The 13009-nt window shown below is 37.5% G+C and overlaps 1 protein-coding gene across 1 annotated transcript in view; it reads left to right on the top strand.

Annotated features, from left to right (window-relative positions):
• The first annotated feature begins 405 nt into the window (after positions 1–405).
• The window catches only part of LOC150084675 (uncharacterized), a 284941-nt gene continuing 272337 nt past the window's right edge, over positions 406–13009 (top strand). The window contains exon 1 of the mRNA XM_090376319.1: positions 406–605. Within this exon, the coding sequence (XP_090232445.1) occupies positions 406–605 (200 nt within the window). The remainder of the gene's footprint in view (positions 606–13009) is intronic.

The following is a 13009-nucleotide window of genomic DNA, read 5'->3' as shown; positions in this document are numbered from 1 at the left end:
TTATGAGCTACTCAAGAATGCATGGTGTTAAAAAAAAAAAAAAATTGGGAGATATTTCCAATGCATATTTTGTTTCTCTGTTATCCGTAAACAGAACATAGCTCGCTGTCTTCCCTCTCCCCACCACAAAGGCTGTACTTATCAGATGTTAAAATTTTAGTTGCTTTGTTATTGTTGTCTGATAGGGACACGTATTTTCTAGCTCATACGTGAATTTATATAAATTTGTGAAAGTTAGGTTCATATTTAGGAATTGAAATATCATCTAAGAAATGTCTGCCAAGATATTTCTTTCCTTTAACTCATTTTATTGTAACTATTCCCCCCCCCTTTTTTTTTCCTTTGGTAAGTACACACAACTTACTGTAAATTTTTTTTCTGTTCTTTCAGCTTGTGCCAATGGAAATGACTTCTTCATTAGTTAAAAATCAAAAGAACTATAAATCCAAAAGGCATCAGTTTGATAGATTTGCAGAAAGTATGGAACAGTTATTGAGGGAAGTTGAAGAAAGAAAATGTAATCTGGAAACAAATTTTGAAATTGCATTAAGAAGCCAGAGGACTGCTGAATTGTATCAATTTGTAGATACTATTGGAGGCGATGAGTATGTGTTTATTAGATTATAGTTTTTTATAAGTGTGCACAGCCTAATTAGTGCCTTTTCTGCCCTTGTCAAACTTAATATATATTTTTTGTAGAAGCGGTTAGTAGTCTTTCAGTGGGGGGTGGGAAAAATTCACCCAAATATAGTCCTTGCATGCTAGTAAAATACTTTAAAATTAAAAGCATCTACAGATAAAATCTACCTACTGTTATATTAGAAAATTAAGTACATACCATTAGTAGAGGCATATGATGCAAGAAAGCAAGCTTATACAGTATCAGAGGAAAAAAAATCCCTTTCCCATTTCACCCATTCATTCACTCCAGCTGTTTGTCTAGTTCTGCCTTGAATTTATTTAAGCTGTCAACTTCCACGACAGATGGATGTTTGTTTCAGCAATCAACTATCCACTGGCTAAAGGCAAATATCTGCAAACCTATTCTACAACCTTCTTTCCTCACTATGAATTTATGTCCCTAATTAATCTGGGCAAGAGGAAGAATCCCATCAGCATTGAGCTTGCTCAAACCATTCAAAGCCTTATATACCTAAATCAGATCACCTTGCAAGTGCCTAGCCTCCAGACACTGCAATTTTCAGAACTTAAGCCTTTCTTCATAAGAGCAGCCTTTTGTTCCATTCACCAATCTTGTTGCCATTCTCTGTACTCATTCGAGCAGCTTTACATCCTTCCTAAAACAAGGCCTCCAGACTTGTATGCAGTACTCAAGGTATGTTCTGACCAGGGGATATCACCTCCTTATCTGTGTACTGCTCAGACAAGGGGATATCACCTCCTTATCTGTGTACTGCTCAGAAAACTTCATATCTGACTGCACAGTTACCCCCCCCCCCCATGTCTTTTTCATCCTCCACTACCCTGAGCATAGTACCAAATAGTTGATATTATGTTACACTGGGGTTACTGCTACCCATGTGCAGTACTTTGCATTTGTCAATGTTAAACTTCAGTTGCCACCTGTCAACCCATCTGCTCAACTTTTCTAGATCCTGTTGCAGTAGCGTACTTATACACATGTCATTAACAAACTGCCATCCTTCATATTGTCTGCAAACTTGGACAGTAACTTCATCAATGTCATTAATAAATACAGAAAACAACAATGGGTCCAACGTCCAATTCTGGATAACTCCACTAAAAACATTATTCCACACATTGATTACCACTCTGTCATCTCCCACTCAAATATCCCTTTATCCCTAGCATCAATTGGCCCTTAATGTCATACTGCTCCAATTTGTACAGTAGCCTTCCCTGTGCAACAGTATCCAAAGCTTTCCTGAAATCCAAGTACAGTGGATTCCGGTTATTTGGGTCACCGGTTAATCTGGGCAGCCGTTTATTTGGGCAAATCTAAAAAAAAAATAGAACCCAATGGAGAATATAGCCAGGGTTTACTTCGCTTAATTGGGATAATATGCTGTTTAATCGAGGCAGGAGACCGCAGCACTGGAGGTTACCCTATGATTGTCTCTGACCGTACCACGTGGTTTGGTCAGATTTCTGGAGGTCTCAACCATAAAACAATAAAAACAGTTAGCAGTCACCTGTTTATTGGGCTTTTCTGTTAGTGCAATATATCATAAACGGATAGTAAACTCGATCTTATTGAATTTGCAATAATACCGACAGCTGGAATTCTGTGGTTATTATGGTGAAATGTGTTTACACTTTCATGGAATCTTCAATCATATAAAAAATTAATTTTCAGAATCTTCTCTTCATTCCTATTTTAAAAGCTTCGTAACTTGTTACTCCATTCTCGCCTGTGCGTATCGGGTTACTTTGAATTTGTGTGTGCGTGTTTTGTTCTTATCTTTTTACTGTTTTAAATTTTAACCCCCACCCACAAATGTCAGTAAACAGAAATGTCAACTAGTTAGTATGTACATATTATAGTAAGTATTAATTATTCTGATTATCAAGTATATTCTTCCGATTTTCATGTATCGTTTAATATATCTACTTATATTTACTTTTATAGCCTGTGGATAATATTCCTCCTATTTTCGTTAATTAGAATCGTTGTTTAATAGAATCAAAATAAAATTCAAAAACGTGATCACAATGACCCGCACTTACTACACATCGTATAGTGAACACTACTTTACTATGGTGACTCCATCATAATGTGATTTGATTGTACAGTGAACCATTTGTAAAGTGGGGGTCCATTGTATTTTTAACTTTTTTACGTGAAACTTGGGACAATTGGGGCATTCGCTTAATCGGACCAAAATGCACTAGTCCTGATGTGTCCCAAATAACTGGAATTGACTATATATGATATCAAAATTATTTTTTGCAACCAGTTCCTTTGTGGCCGTGTTATAGTATCCAATCAAATTGGTCAGATAAGACTTCCCATTAACAAACCCATGTTGTGTCTGAACTATAACTGCAGTCTTTTTTATGAAAATCCCAAACACGAAAGGCATTAGAACCTATAGTACTTAGTGCGATGCTTGGGTTGGAGGTTGAGAAGACGAAAGAAGATATTTGTTGACATTAGACTTGAACTTCTGTAGAAATTTCCTAATTTTCAGGAAATACGTATGAAGGAAGGTTGTTCCAGAAAACGGCAGTTGAATGAATAAATGCAGAAGATGACAGTTGGTTCTGTGAGTTTGAAGTTGGACAGTAAATGGACGTTGGCTGGTGACGGCATGTGTTCGGACTGTTTCGAAAGAGAGAGAGCAGGAATTATAGAAGCCAATTTAGAACAACAGTGCCTATGGAAGTATCTGTAGAAAAGAGGTTATGGGGACACTGCCCCAGATGTAGGAACAATATTCCATGGTAGAGTGGATTTGCGATTTGTACTCTGTACAAATCGCAAATCGGTGTTACTTTTCTTCCAAACAGCTGTTTGGAAGAAAAGTAACACCGAGAGCGAAAGAGAAAACCAAGTTTTTTAGATGCAGAAGGAGCAATATTTGTAATGTGCTTGTGCCAAGAGAGATTAGAAGTCAAGGTAATCCCCAAAAGAGATATATCATTTTGCCTAGAAATCGGAGTGTCACCAAAGATAAGCATAGGAGTAGAAGAATACTTTTTGCAAGATATATAATTGAAGGCTGAGTTTTAGAAGGGTTGAAATCAACTAAGTTGTCTTTTCCCCACTGGAAAATTACCTGGAGATCGGCATTTAAGGAATTGGTAGCGGATATTCAAGAAGTTGAAGCTGATTGAGCAGGGCAAGGTTTCTCAAAATGGAAAGAGGGATGCAATGTGCTATCATCGGCAAAACTATGGATAGGATTTTCAGTCAGTGGACGAAGGTCATTAATATACAAGAGGAAAAGAGTAGGGGGAAGAACTGAACCTTGGGGGACACCAGCATTAGTGGAGAAGTTAGAAGACAGCGAGCAATCTACCATCACCCTCAGTGAGCGATCAGAGAGAAAACTGAATAACCAATTACAAAAAACAGTTGGCAAACCATAAGATGGAAGCTTGTTTAGAAGACCTTTATGCCAAACACGATTGAAAGCCTTTGAGATGTCAAGAGCAACTGCTTGTGTTTCATCGAACTTTTCCAATGAATTTGTCCATAAATGGTAACATAAGCCAGAATATCACCAGTGGATCGAAACTGACGGAATCCATACTGGCGATCATTGATCAGAAGGAAGGTTTCTAGGTAGTTTTAAGAGTTGGCAGTTAATTGATTTCTCCATTACTTAAAAAGAGTAGAAGTAATTGCAATGGGACGATAATTGGATGGAAGGGATGTCATCCTTTTTAGGAACTGGCTGGATATGAGCAAATTTCCAAGCAGAAGGAAAAACACCTTTGGAATAAGAAAGTGAAAAAGGCGGCAAAGAACAGGAGTAAGTTCAGGAGCACAGTTTTTGAGAACAAGTGGAGAAATACCATCGGGACCTGCAGCTTTCTTAGCATCAAGATTCGTCAAAATCCTTCTGACATCCTTTTGACGGAAGACCACAGGAGGCATTGAATGGAGCGTGTTGGGAATTGTGGGAGGTGTTTTACCAAGATCATTAATACATGAGTTGGAAGAAAAATGGGATGCTAGCAGGTCAGCTTTATCTGTGGTCGAAATGACAACAGAACCATCTGGTTTTGATAGAGGTGGGAGCAAAGATGGGCAAAAGTTGCAGCCAATAGCTTTGGCAAGAGACCAGAATGCTCGGCTACCATTAGGGCAAGAAGCAAGTTTTCAACTCTTAGCCTGTTCAAACTCTAGTTTGGACTGATTAATAGCTGCTTTACAATTGTTGCGAGCTTTGGTGTAGGCAGAAAATGAAACTGAAGAATTGGATAGAAGCCAATTACGATATGCAACATTCTTCTCCTGAACGGCTCTAGCACATTTATTGGGAAACCAAGGTTTAGATAAAGGATGAGATTTTAAAATGAGTGTGGGATAGAGGATTCCATTCCTATTAGAATAATTTCAATGACACGATGTGAGCAAACGTTGACATCAGAAGTTTTGAAACAATAGTCTGACCACGGAAAAGAAATCTCACAGGTCATCCCATTTTGCATTCTTATAATGCCAAACAACACGAGGTTGGGAATAGCCACAAGATAAAGGCTCCATTGGAGAAGAGACAATCACCAAGTTGTGATCTGAGGTGCCTAAAGGACCACTCACTTCGACCATGTACTTAGAAGGGTTGTTTGTGAGAAAAAGATCAAGCATGTTAACTGTATGGTTAGGATTGTCTGGTATTCTTGTAGGTAAATAATCGATTTCTGCAAGGTCATTAGTAATTGCAAAAGCCTCAGCATCTCGACCAGCTGGGTCAGTGTGACTAGAAAATGGAAGCCAGCTGCTGTTGTGAACATTAAAATCACCAAGGAAAATTACCTCACTGTTAGGAAAGTTGGACTGGAGAAAGTCAAGTTGCGAAGAGAGGAAGTCAAAGAGCTCCAAGTGATTAGTGGAGCTGGGAGAATGGTAGAGACAACAGATAAATTTTACAGAATGCGGTAGAGAGATTTTAAACCAGAGAAGATCGAAAAGAGGAGATTCCAAATTACCAAGTCTCTGACGGGGAATATCGGAACAGACATATGTTTAAGTACCACCTTTAAGCAAAAGGAATGATACAGCGAATAATTTGGGCAACTGAGATGAGCAGTAGTTGAATCAACCGATAACTGTGATTCTGTCAGAAAAAGTATATGGGGTTTGGCAGACTGCAAGTGGAAATGGACATCGTTGAGATTAGAATTGAGACCACGTATATTTGTGAAACGAACTAAGAAGTGTTTGGTAGGTTTAGATCTTTTTGCCGATAAGCTTACTCTATTAGTTTGACAATTCGTGGTGTATTCAATAGTAAGAAAAAGTTGGGGGGGACATGCTGTATGAAGTAATGAAATTTTTGGATATGGCATACACGTGGTAAGAATATACCCAGATCCTTGACATAACATGGCCTCGACAATGCCCCCCCGCATACACACTACTTGGACTCCCTCTAGCCATTATCTGGCAGAGTAGAGGCAGCAAGATTATACACTAGCTCATCCAGAAGCCTCCTAAAGAGTTATCAATAGGTTCGGTCCGGTGTACTAACTGGTGGCCGTCCTGTGAACACTGTTTTAGAGCTGTACCCTTGAAATGTAAGGAAGATTGGATCTTGCCATGATGTCCATCATAACCTCAAAATTCATCAGTCATACTGCATGATGGAAGATGGGGAAGGGTTGGCCGGAACTTAGCTCTGGAGACTAAACATGGGTTTCACCACTTCAGGCCTCCAATAAGCAAATGGTGGTATTGCACCCGTTGATGAGAGTCATCTACCACCTAGTATTGCTTGGTAGCACAGAAGGGGTGGCATTCCTCCATGTGGTGTGGGCACGACACTTCGACCCCTGCTTATGTTGGTTAACACCTGGGTGGTCACCCACCATGTGTTTGTGCATGGAGGTTATACCCAGGATTCCCCCCATCGTGAAGGTGCATGCAGAGGATGTGGCTGTCACAGACCGTCTGGACTTCGCCCAAATTGGGTCCACTTGACTTGAATATCAGTTCTAGAGGTTCCCAAGCTTTCTCGGTTCACGGCACCCTTAGTGTCCTAGTAATTTTTTCACGCCACCCCTAGCTCAATAGAAATACCTAACACAGTGGTTTTTGACATTTTAATATATACCTATATAATAATTTTATTCTTTATATGGAGGTACTAAATAAAGATCAATTATAGATCACCACAAAATTAAAAAGATACGGTACATTATAGAAAGGTGTGGATACCGTACACCTTTCTATAATGAAATAAATATACAAATTTTAAAAATAAATAAATAATAATAACTTTAAGTAACTTAAACCCAAATTACACAACACCCCAAGAATGCTGCTGCGGTACCCTAGTGTGCCACGGCACCCCAGTTTAAAACCACTGATCAGTTCCATCAGCATTTTAGACTACCAAGTCCTGCAATCAAGGACCAGTCTTGATTGCAGGATCATCTAGACAAGTCTTGTCTATATGATCCTGGAATGTTTTAACCAGTGCCTCCATTATTTTTCTCGCAACAGAAGTTAAACTAACATGTCTATAATTACTTCTGTCACCCTTTGATTCCATTTTGTGGATTGGGGGGTACATTTGCACATCTCCAATCCATGAGAACCTCCCCTGAGTCCAAGGAACTCTCATAATTGTGGCTAAGCATTTGCTTGCTTACATTGCTGCCTCCTTTAATATAACTGGATAAATCCTTTCCACCCCAGGTGCCTTTCTTATATTTAACTTCAATAATTTCTCCTCCACTTTGTTCTTAGTTATTACAAAATCATATGGCTCCTTGGCAGAGTTTGATAAACTTCTGGGATTACCCTCGTTGAATAATTCCTCATGTGTGAATGTAGATGCAAAATACTCATTCAGTTTGTCAGCTACCTCAGCAGGATTATCAACAACTGAACCATCGATATCAAGTGTATCAATCTGATTCATCCCTTTCCTTCTAGAGTTTACATAAATAAAGAACTCTTTGCTGTTTTCTTTGCATATTTTGCCAAAGATTTCTCGCAATCTGCCTTCGCCTGCCTAACCTCCTTAGTGACTTGATTACAGACCAGCTGATATCTACCATAGGCTTGTGTCGCCTGATAATTTATATGCATCCTGTGCATTTTTCTTCTCTGCCACAAGTCTCGTTAGTTCATCTGACATTCATTTAGGCTTATTATGATGAAAAGCTAGTAGCTTCCAAGATTAATTCTTTAAATATTCCTATTTAGAATTTGCTGTTGGTAACATCATCTGTTGGTTCCATTGTATAGAATTTAAAAACTGTTTCAGACCACTGTAGTCACCTTTACGAAAGCAAAAATCCTTCCTTTACCTCTGATATAGTTACACCTTTGAGTAAATCCCACATTAGCACACACTGATCGCTGCCACCTAGTGGTTCCTTTTTCTGCAGATTCTTAATGCATGAAGAATCGTTGCTGATAATCAGATGAAGAGCATTACTACTCTGTTGCCTCTCAAACATGCTGCTGTAGAAAACAATCATCCAATAAATCCACAAAAGCCTTGCTGGTGTCTGAGTGACCAATCCACAGGTTCCAGTCAATATCTGGAAAGTTAAAATCCCCTATTATAAGACAGTCTGATTTTCTGTCCCACTATTTCTCTGTACAGTTCTTCATTGTACTCATCAGAATCATTAGGCCTATAACACACTCCTACTCTCAATTTTGCTTTCTCAGTGCTTATGTCACACCAAGCTGACTTAACATTGTACTGTCGCTCCATGTCAACCAGATGCACTTCCTTATATTTTGTGTTTCTTAACTAACAGCATAATCCCTCCTCCCTTCCTATCCTATCTATCCTTTCTGTACACGTTGTACACCCCAAATTCAAGTTCTGCAGTCCTTATATCTGTGTAACACCACATCTCTGATATCTCAACAATACTGCCTTTAATGTTTTGTCCAGCACCTCGAATTCATCAAATTTATTTACTATTCTCCTAGCATTGTATGCATGCAAGTGTACATGCACCTATTCTTACTCTTAGTTATCCTAACACAGCCCATGTATTTACTTGTTCTATGATGACTCCCATCAGTCCCTGAAATCCCTAGCACCTTGCTTTCCAGGCTGCTGCTCAATCAAATAGAAGCAGTGCAGGAATCACTTTTGCTTCTGCCTGTGGCTACTGTTAATCTTTTAGTCCGTGAATCCCCCCCCAAGCTAGCAGTTTTTTGACCCATCTATCACTGCCTCGATAGCATCAGCAAATATTCTTGCACCCTTTCTATTTAATTGTATCCCATCCCTGTAGAAGCAGTCTCTCCTGTTAACAAGCACAGATGAAGCTGAGAAAAATTCTACCCCATGAGACTTGCACACGCTCTCCAGGGCCGCATTAGAATTAGTAGAGGCATACGATGCAAGAAAGAAACTTATGCAGCATCAGTCAAAAAAAAAAAAAAAACCCTCCCATTTCACCCCTCCATTTGTTCCAATTGCCTGTCCAGCTCAGCCTTAAATGTATTTAGGCTATTAGCTTCCACAACAAAAGATTGAAGCCTGTTCCACCATCAACTACTCACTGGCTAAAGGCAAATTTCGACACATCTATTCTACATCTTTCCTCAATTTTAAACTGTGACTCTTCAGGTTCTTAGTCTGAGCAAGAGGAAGAATCCCATCAGCATTCAGCTTGCTCAACCCATTCAAGGCCTTATACACTTCAATAATCAGATCACCTCCCAGGTGCCTATTCTCCAGGCACTGTAATTTGCAGAACTTTAGCCTTTCTTGGTAAGAGCACCCCTTTGTTCCCCGCACAAATTTCGTTGCCCTTCTTTGTACTCATTCTAGCAACTCTACACCTTCCTAAAATGAGGCCTCCAGACCTGTACACAGTACTCTAGGTGTGGCCTGACCATTGCCTTGTATAGCGATTGATTTGGTCGACAAGGCTCTCATCATGTACTCCCTCCTATCGTGTCTGGGCAGAATTGCAGACACTTTCAAATTCTACCCTAACTGAAAGTTTTTTTCAACGTTGACCTGTACTTGTTAAGTAATACCACAGTTTTCCTACTATTATTGTCATTAGTGCCAACATGTACAATATATCACCACTTATAAAGTAATTTTTAAAAGTGCATTTAAAAAGCTTCAATTTAAAATGGAGACGTGCTTGTCTGTATTTGTTATGATACCTGATTAGGATAATTAAATGAAATCATCTTATATGCCACCTTGCATGTATTCCATACGTTGCTATATCTTCGTTTACACTGATACAAAGAGTGTAACTTTTATAAAGGGCACATAGACAGTAGCCGACCAGGTTAGCCAGGTGGGTAAAGTGCCTGCATGGTAACCCAAAGGGTGTGGGTTCAAATCCCGTCGCGGGCTTGGATCAGAATAAAATGCAAAAACTTTGGGAGGTGCATTATGGCCACAAAAGCCGATGTGCCAACAACTAACAAAAAAAAAAAAAAAAAAAAACAGACAATATTTAAGTTAAAATTATGGCTACCAGAATGGGCTCCATTTTTAATATTAGGTTTGTCTTTTAGTTACATGAAAACATTTATTACGTACATTATATTACATTGTTAAAAATGGTTGTTATAAACGTTATTGAGAACATTATACTTTTATAATGAGTTAGTACAGGAGTGGGCAATTCATTGTGCAGGCTAAATGGGAAGATTTTATATTGGTTAGGAGCCAAAGAACCTCATGAGGAAAGATTCTGTCAATATCTTTGAATTATTGACACTGACACAGTATATTTTCTGACTGTTCCAAAATAAGGTAAACACTTCCCCATTTAAATAAATATTGTATAACATTTAACAAAATATTATGAAATTGTTTTTATTTGTACCAAATGTCAGTTGGGTTCTCAAAGTGTTAATACATGTTTCAAGACCAAATTATAACTAGGATAAATTCGATGTTGATGGGATTCTTCCTCTTGCCCAGATTCTGCACCTCAGGTAGCATAAATTTGAATTGAGGAAAGACAGTTGTAGAATAGATGTGTGGAAATTTGCCATTAGCCAGGTGGTTGAATGTTGATGCTAATATTTGGATTCAGATTTAAAATCCATGAATATCAAACCATCAAGCCATATAATGATTTGAGTGTAACTACAGACTTTTACCTACCTGTTTATTGTATTATAATCATTCACTTGTGTAACATTTCTTTACAAAAATTAAACTTGAGTGATTCTTTTTTTTATTGGAAGAAACATGACAAGAAATAACCATGTAAAAACCTGTAAAGTTATGAAGAACAGTCAGTCTACATTTTTATACAAAACAACAACAACAATTACTAACTTATTACTTGAAAACGAACCAGCTTAGAATTGGATGAAGAATTGAATTATCAATATGGTAGTGACCCATTTTTAATGATCATTTTTAAAAACGTTTCATTTTATTGAAATGAATCCTGTAGCTGGTGATTCCAATGTTAAATTGCATTGTTTTTTTTTATAAATGACATTGAGATATATATATTTTATTTATTATTATTATTTTTTTTTTAAATTTTTCGTTTGTTTTGCTTTGAATAACATCAATTAACTGCTATGATATCATTAATTGATTAGTGGTACTAAACTTGTACTTATTTAATTAAGTTTTAATTAATAATGTACAAAGAGTATTTAAAAAATTTCTTGTGTACCATATGTTTCATTATTTGAAAATAAAATAAGAATTAAAATATTAAATTACAAATATTTATATGCATATTATCCCCGTTTTAAGAGTAATATCTTAAATATTATTATTTATTATTTTTTTAAATTAAAAAAAAGTCATTACTTCCCCCCCCCTCCACACACACACACACACACACACACACACACACACACACACACACACACACACACACACACACACACACACACACACACACACACACACACACACTCCTCTACCTTCAATAATGGTATATGATTATGGTATACATTACTTGGTCAGTAATGTAAGGAGGAGGAGATTGAGACAGATCAAGTAACAGACAATGTGAAGCGATGAAATCCCAAACACACATTGAAATCCCAAACTACCCTATTTGGAATTTCAATGTGAAACATTGAAATCCCAAAGGGTAGTTTGACTTTGGATGCCTCTCTCTAGAACTCTGTCATTATCTCTCTATTCAGGTAATAGGTTCTTGAGCAGGGTTTTAATTTTTTTTTTTGATTTTTGACTACAGAACCCTTTCATAGCTCTAAGCATTCCATGGAATCCTTTTGCTAATCTAAATCTTCTGTGGAACCCAAATACCTTTAAAAACAGTAATAATTATAACCAAAGAAAAAAACAATAACGTGTACAATTTAAATAAAAAAAAAAAAAAAATTGAGGACAGAACATTTGTAGATGCCAAGAGTTCTGAGGAACACACTTTAAAAAATCATTACACTGGAGACAGTTTAATCTTGGAAATTTCTTAATCTGTATTCAGAAATATCCAAGATTCAGAACTAAAAGTTGCAAAATTGTCTTTCCCTCATAATAATCTCATGGAACTGAACCCTAACAAGCGCTCAAGGAACTGTAGGTCTTCAACCCAGTTTGAAAACTTATGTTCTAGACCACCGTTTTCCAACCTGGGGACCGCGGATCAGTTCCAGGGGATCCACGAAACGGTGGTCAACCATATATATTTATATATTAAATGTAATATAGAATCATGAGTATTAAACATGAAGTTTCAGTTAATGGATAAAGATAAATAAGCAATATGTGACAGATGCACCAAAATTCGCAAAGCAGCAGTAAAGGATGCTGCTATAATACATAAAGTAAATGCATGTATGTGAGAATTGATAAGTCTGATAGAATTTGCACAGATGGAAGCAAAAAATACACAAAGTGCCAGGTACTAGAAGGTTAAGAATAGCAGAAAAAACAAGTACAGTCAGTCCTCGTATAACACGTGTTTACACTACACGAATTCGATCATACACGATTTATAAATAGGGGAACGATATCGTATATAACACAAACCGAATTCACTTATGCACGATTCGCCTTTCTGTTTACAAGAAATGACAGTTGGATCGGAATCGCCCCAACTGAACGCAACACGATAGGAATGAAGAGAAGATTCTGAAAATGTATTTATGTTTTTTATATCAGTGAGGGGGAAATGCATTTCACCATAATAACATAAAATTCCAGCTATCGGTATTATCGCAAATGCAATTAGATCGAGTTTACTACTAGTTTATAACAGATTCCACTAGCAGGAACACAACTGGAAATTGTTTTTATGGTAGTAACCCCCAGAAATGTGCTTTAGTAAAATGTGAGCTAGTGAGGTAGAGTTGTCCCTGCCTTTACGGTGTTGTTTATTCAGTTGCTACACACACACACACACAGCT

The sequence above is a fragment of the Mastigoproctus giganteus genome, chromosome 6 (genome assembly GCF_048544385.1).
Source record: "Mastigoproctus giganteus isolate SK-2022 chromosome 6, ASM4854438v1, whole genome shotgun sequence".
NCBI classification, from domain to species: Eukaryota; Metazoa; Arthropoda; class Arachnida; order Uropygi; family Thelyphonidae; genus Mastigoproctus; species Mastigoproctus giganteus.
The sequence above is the reverse complement of the archived record's forward strand: the minus strand, read 5'-3'. Positions and strand labels throughout refer to the sequence as shown.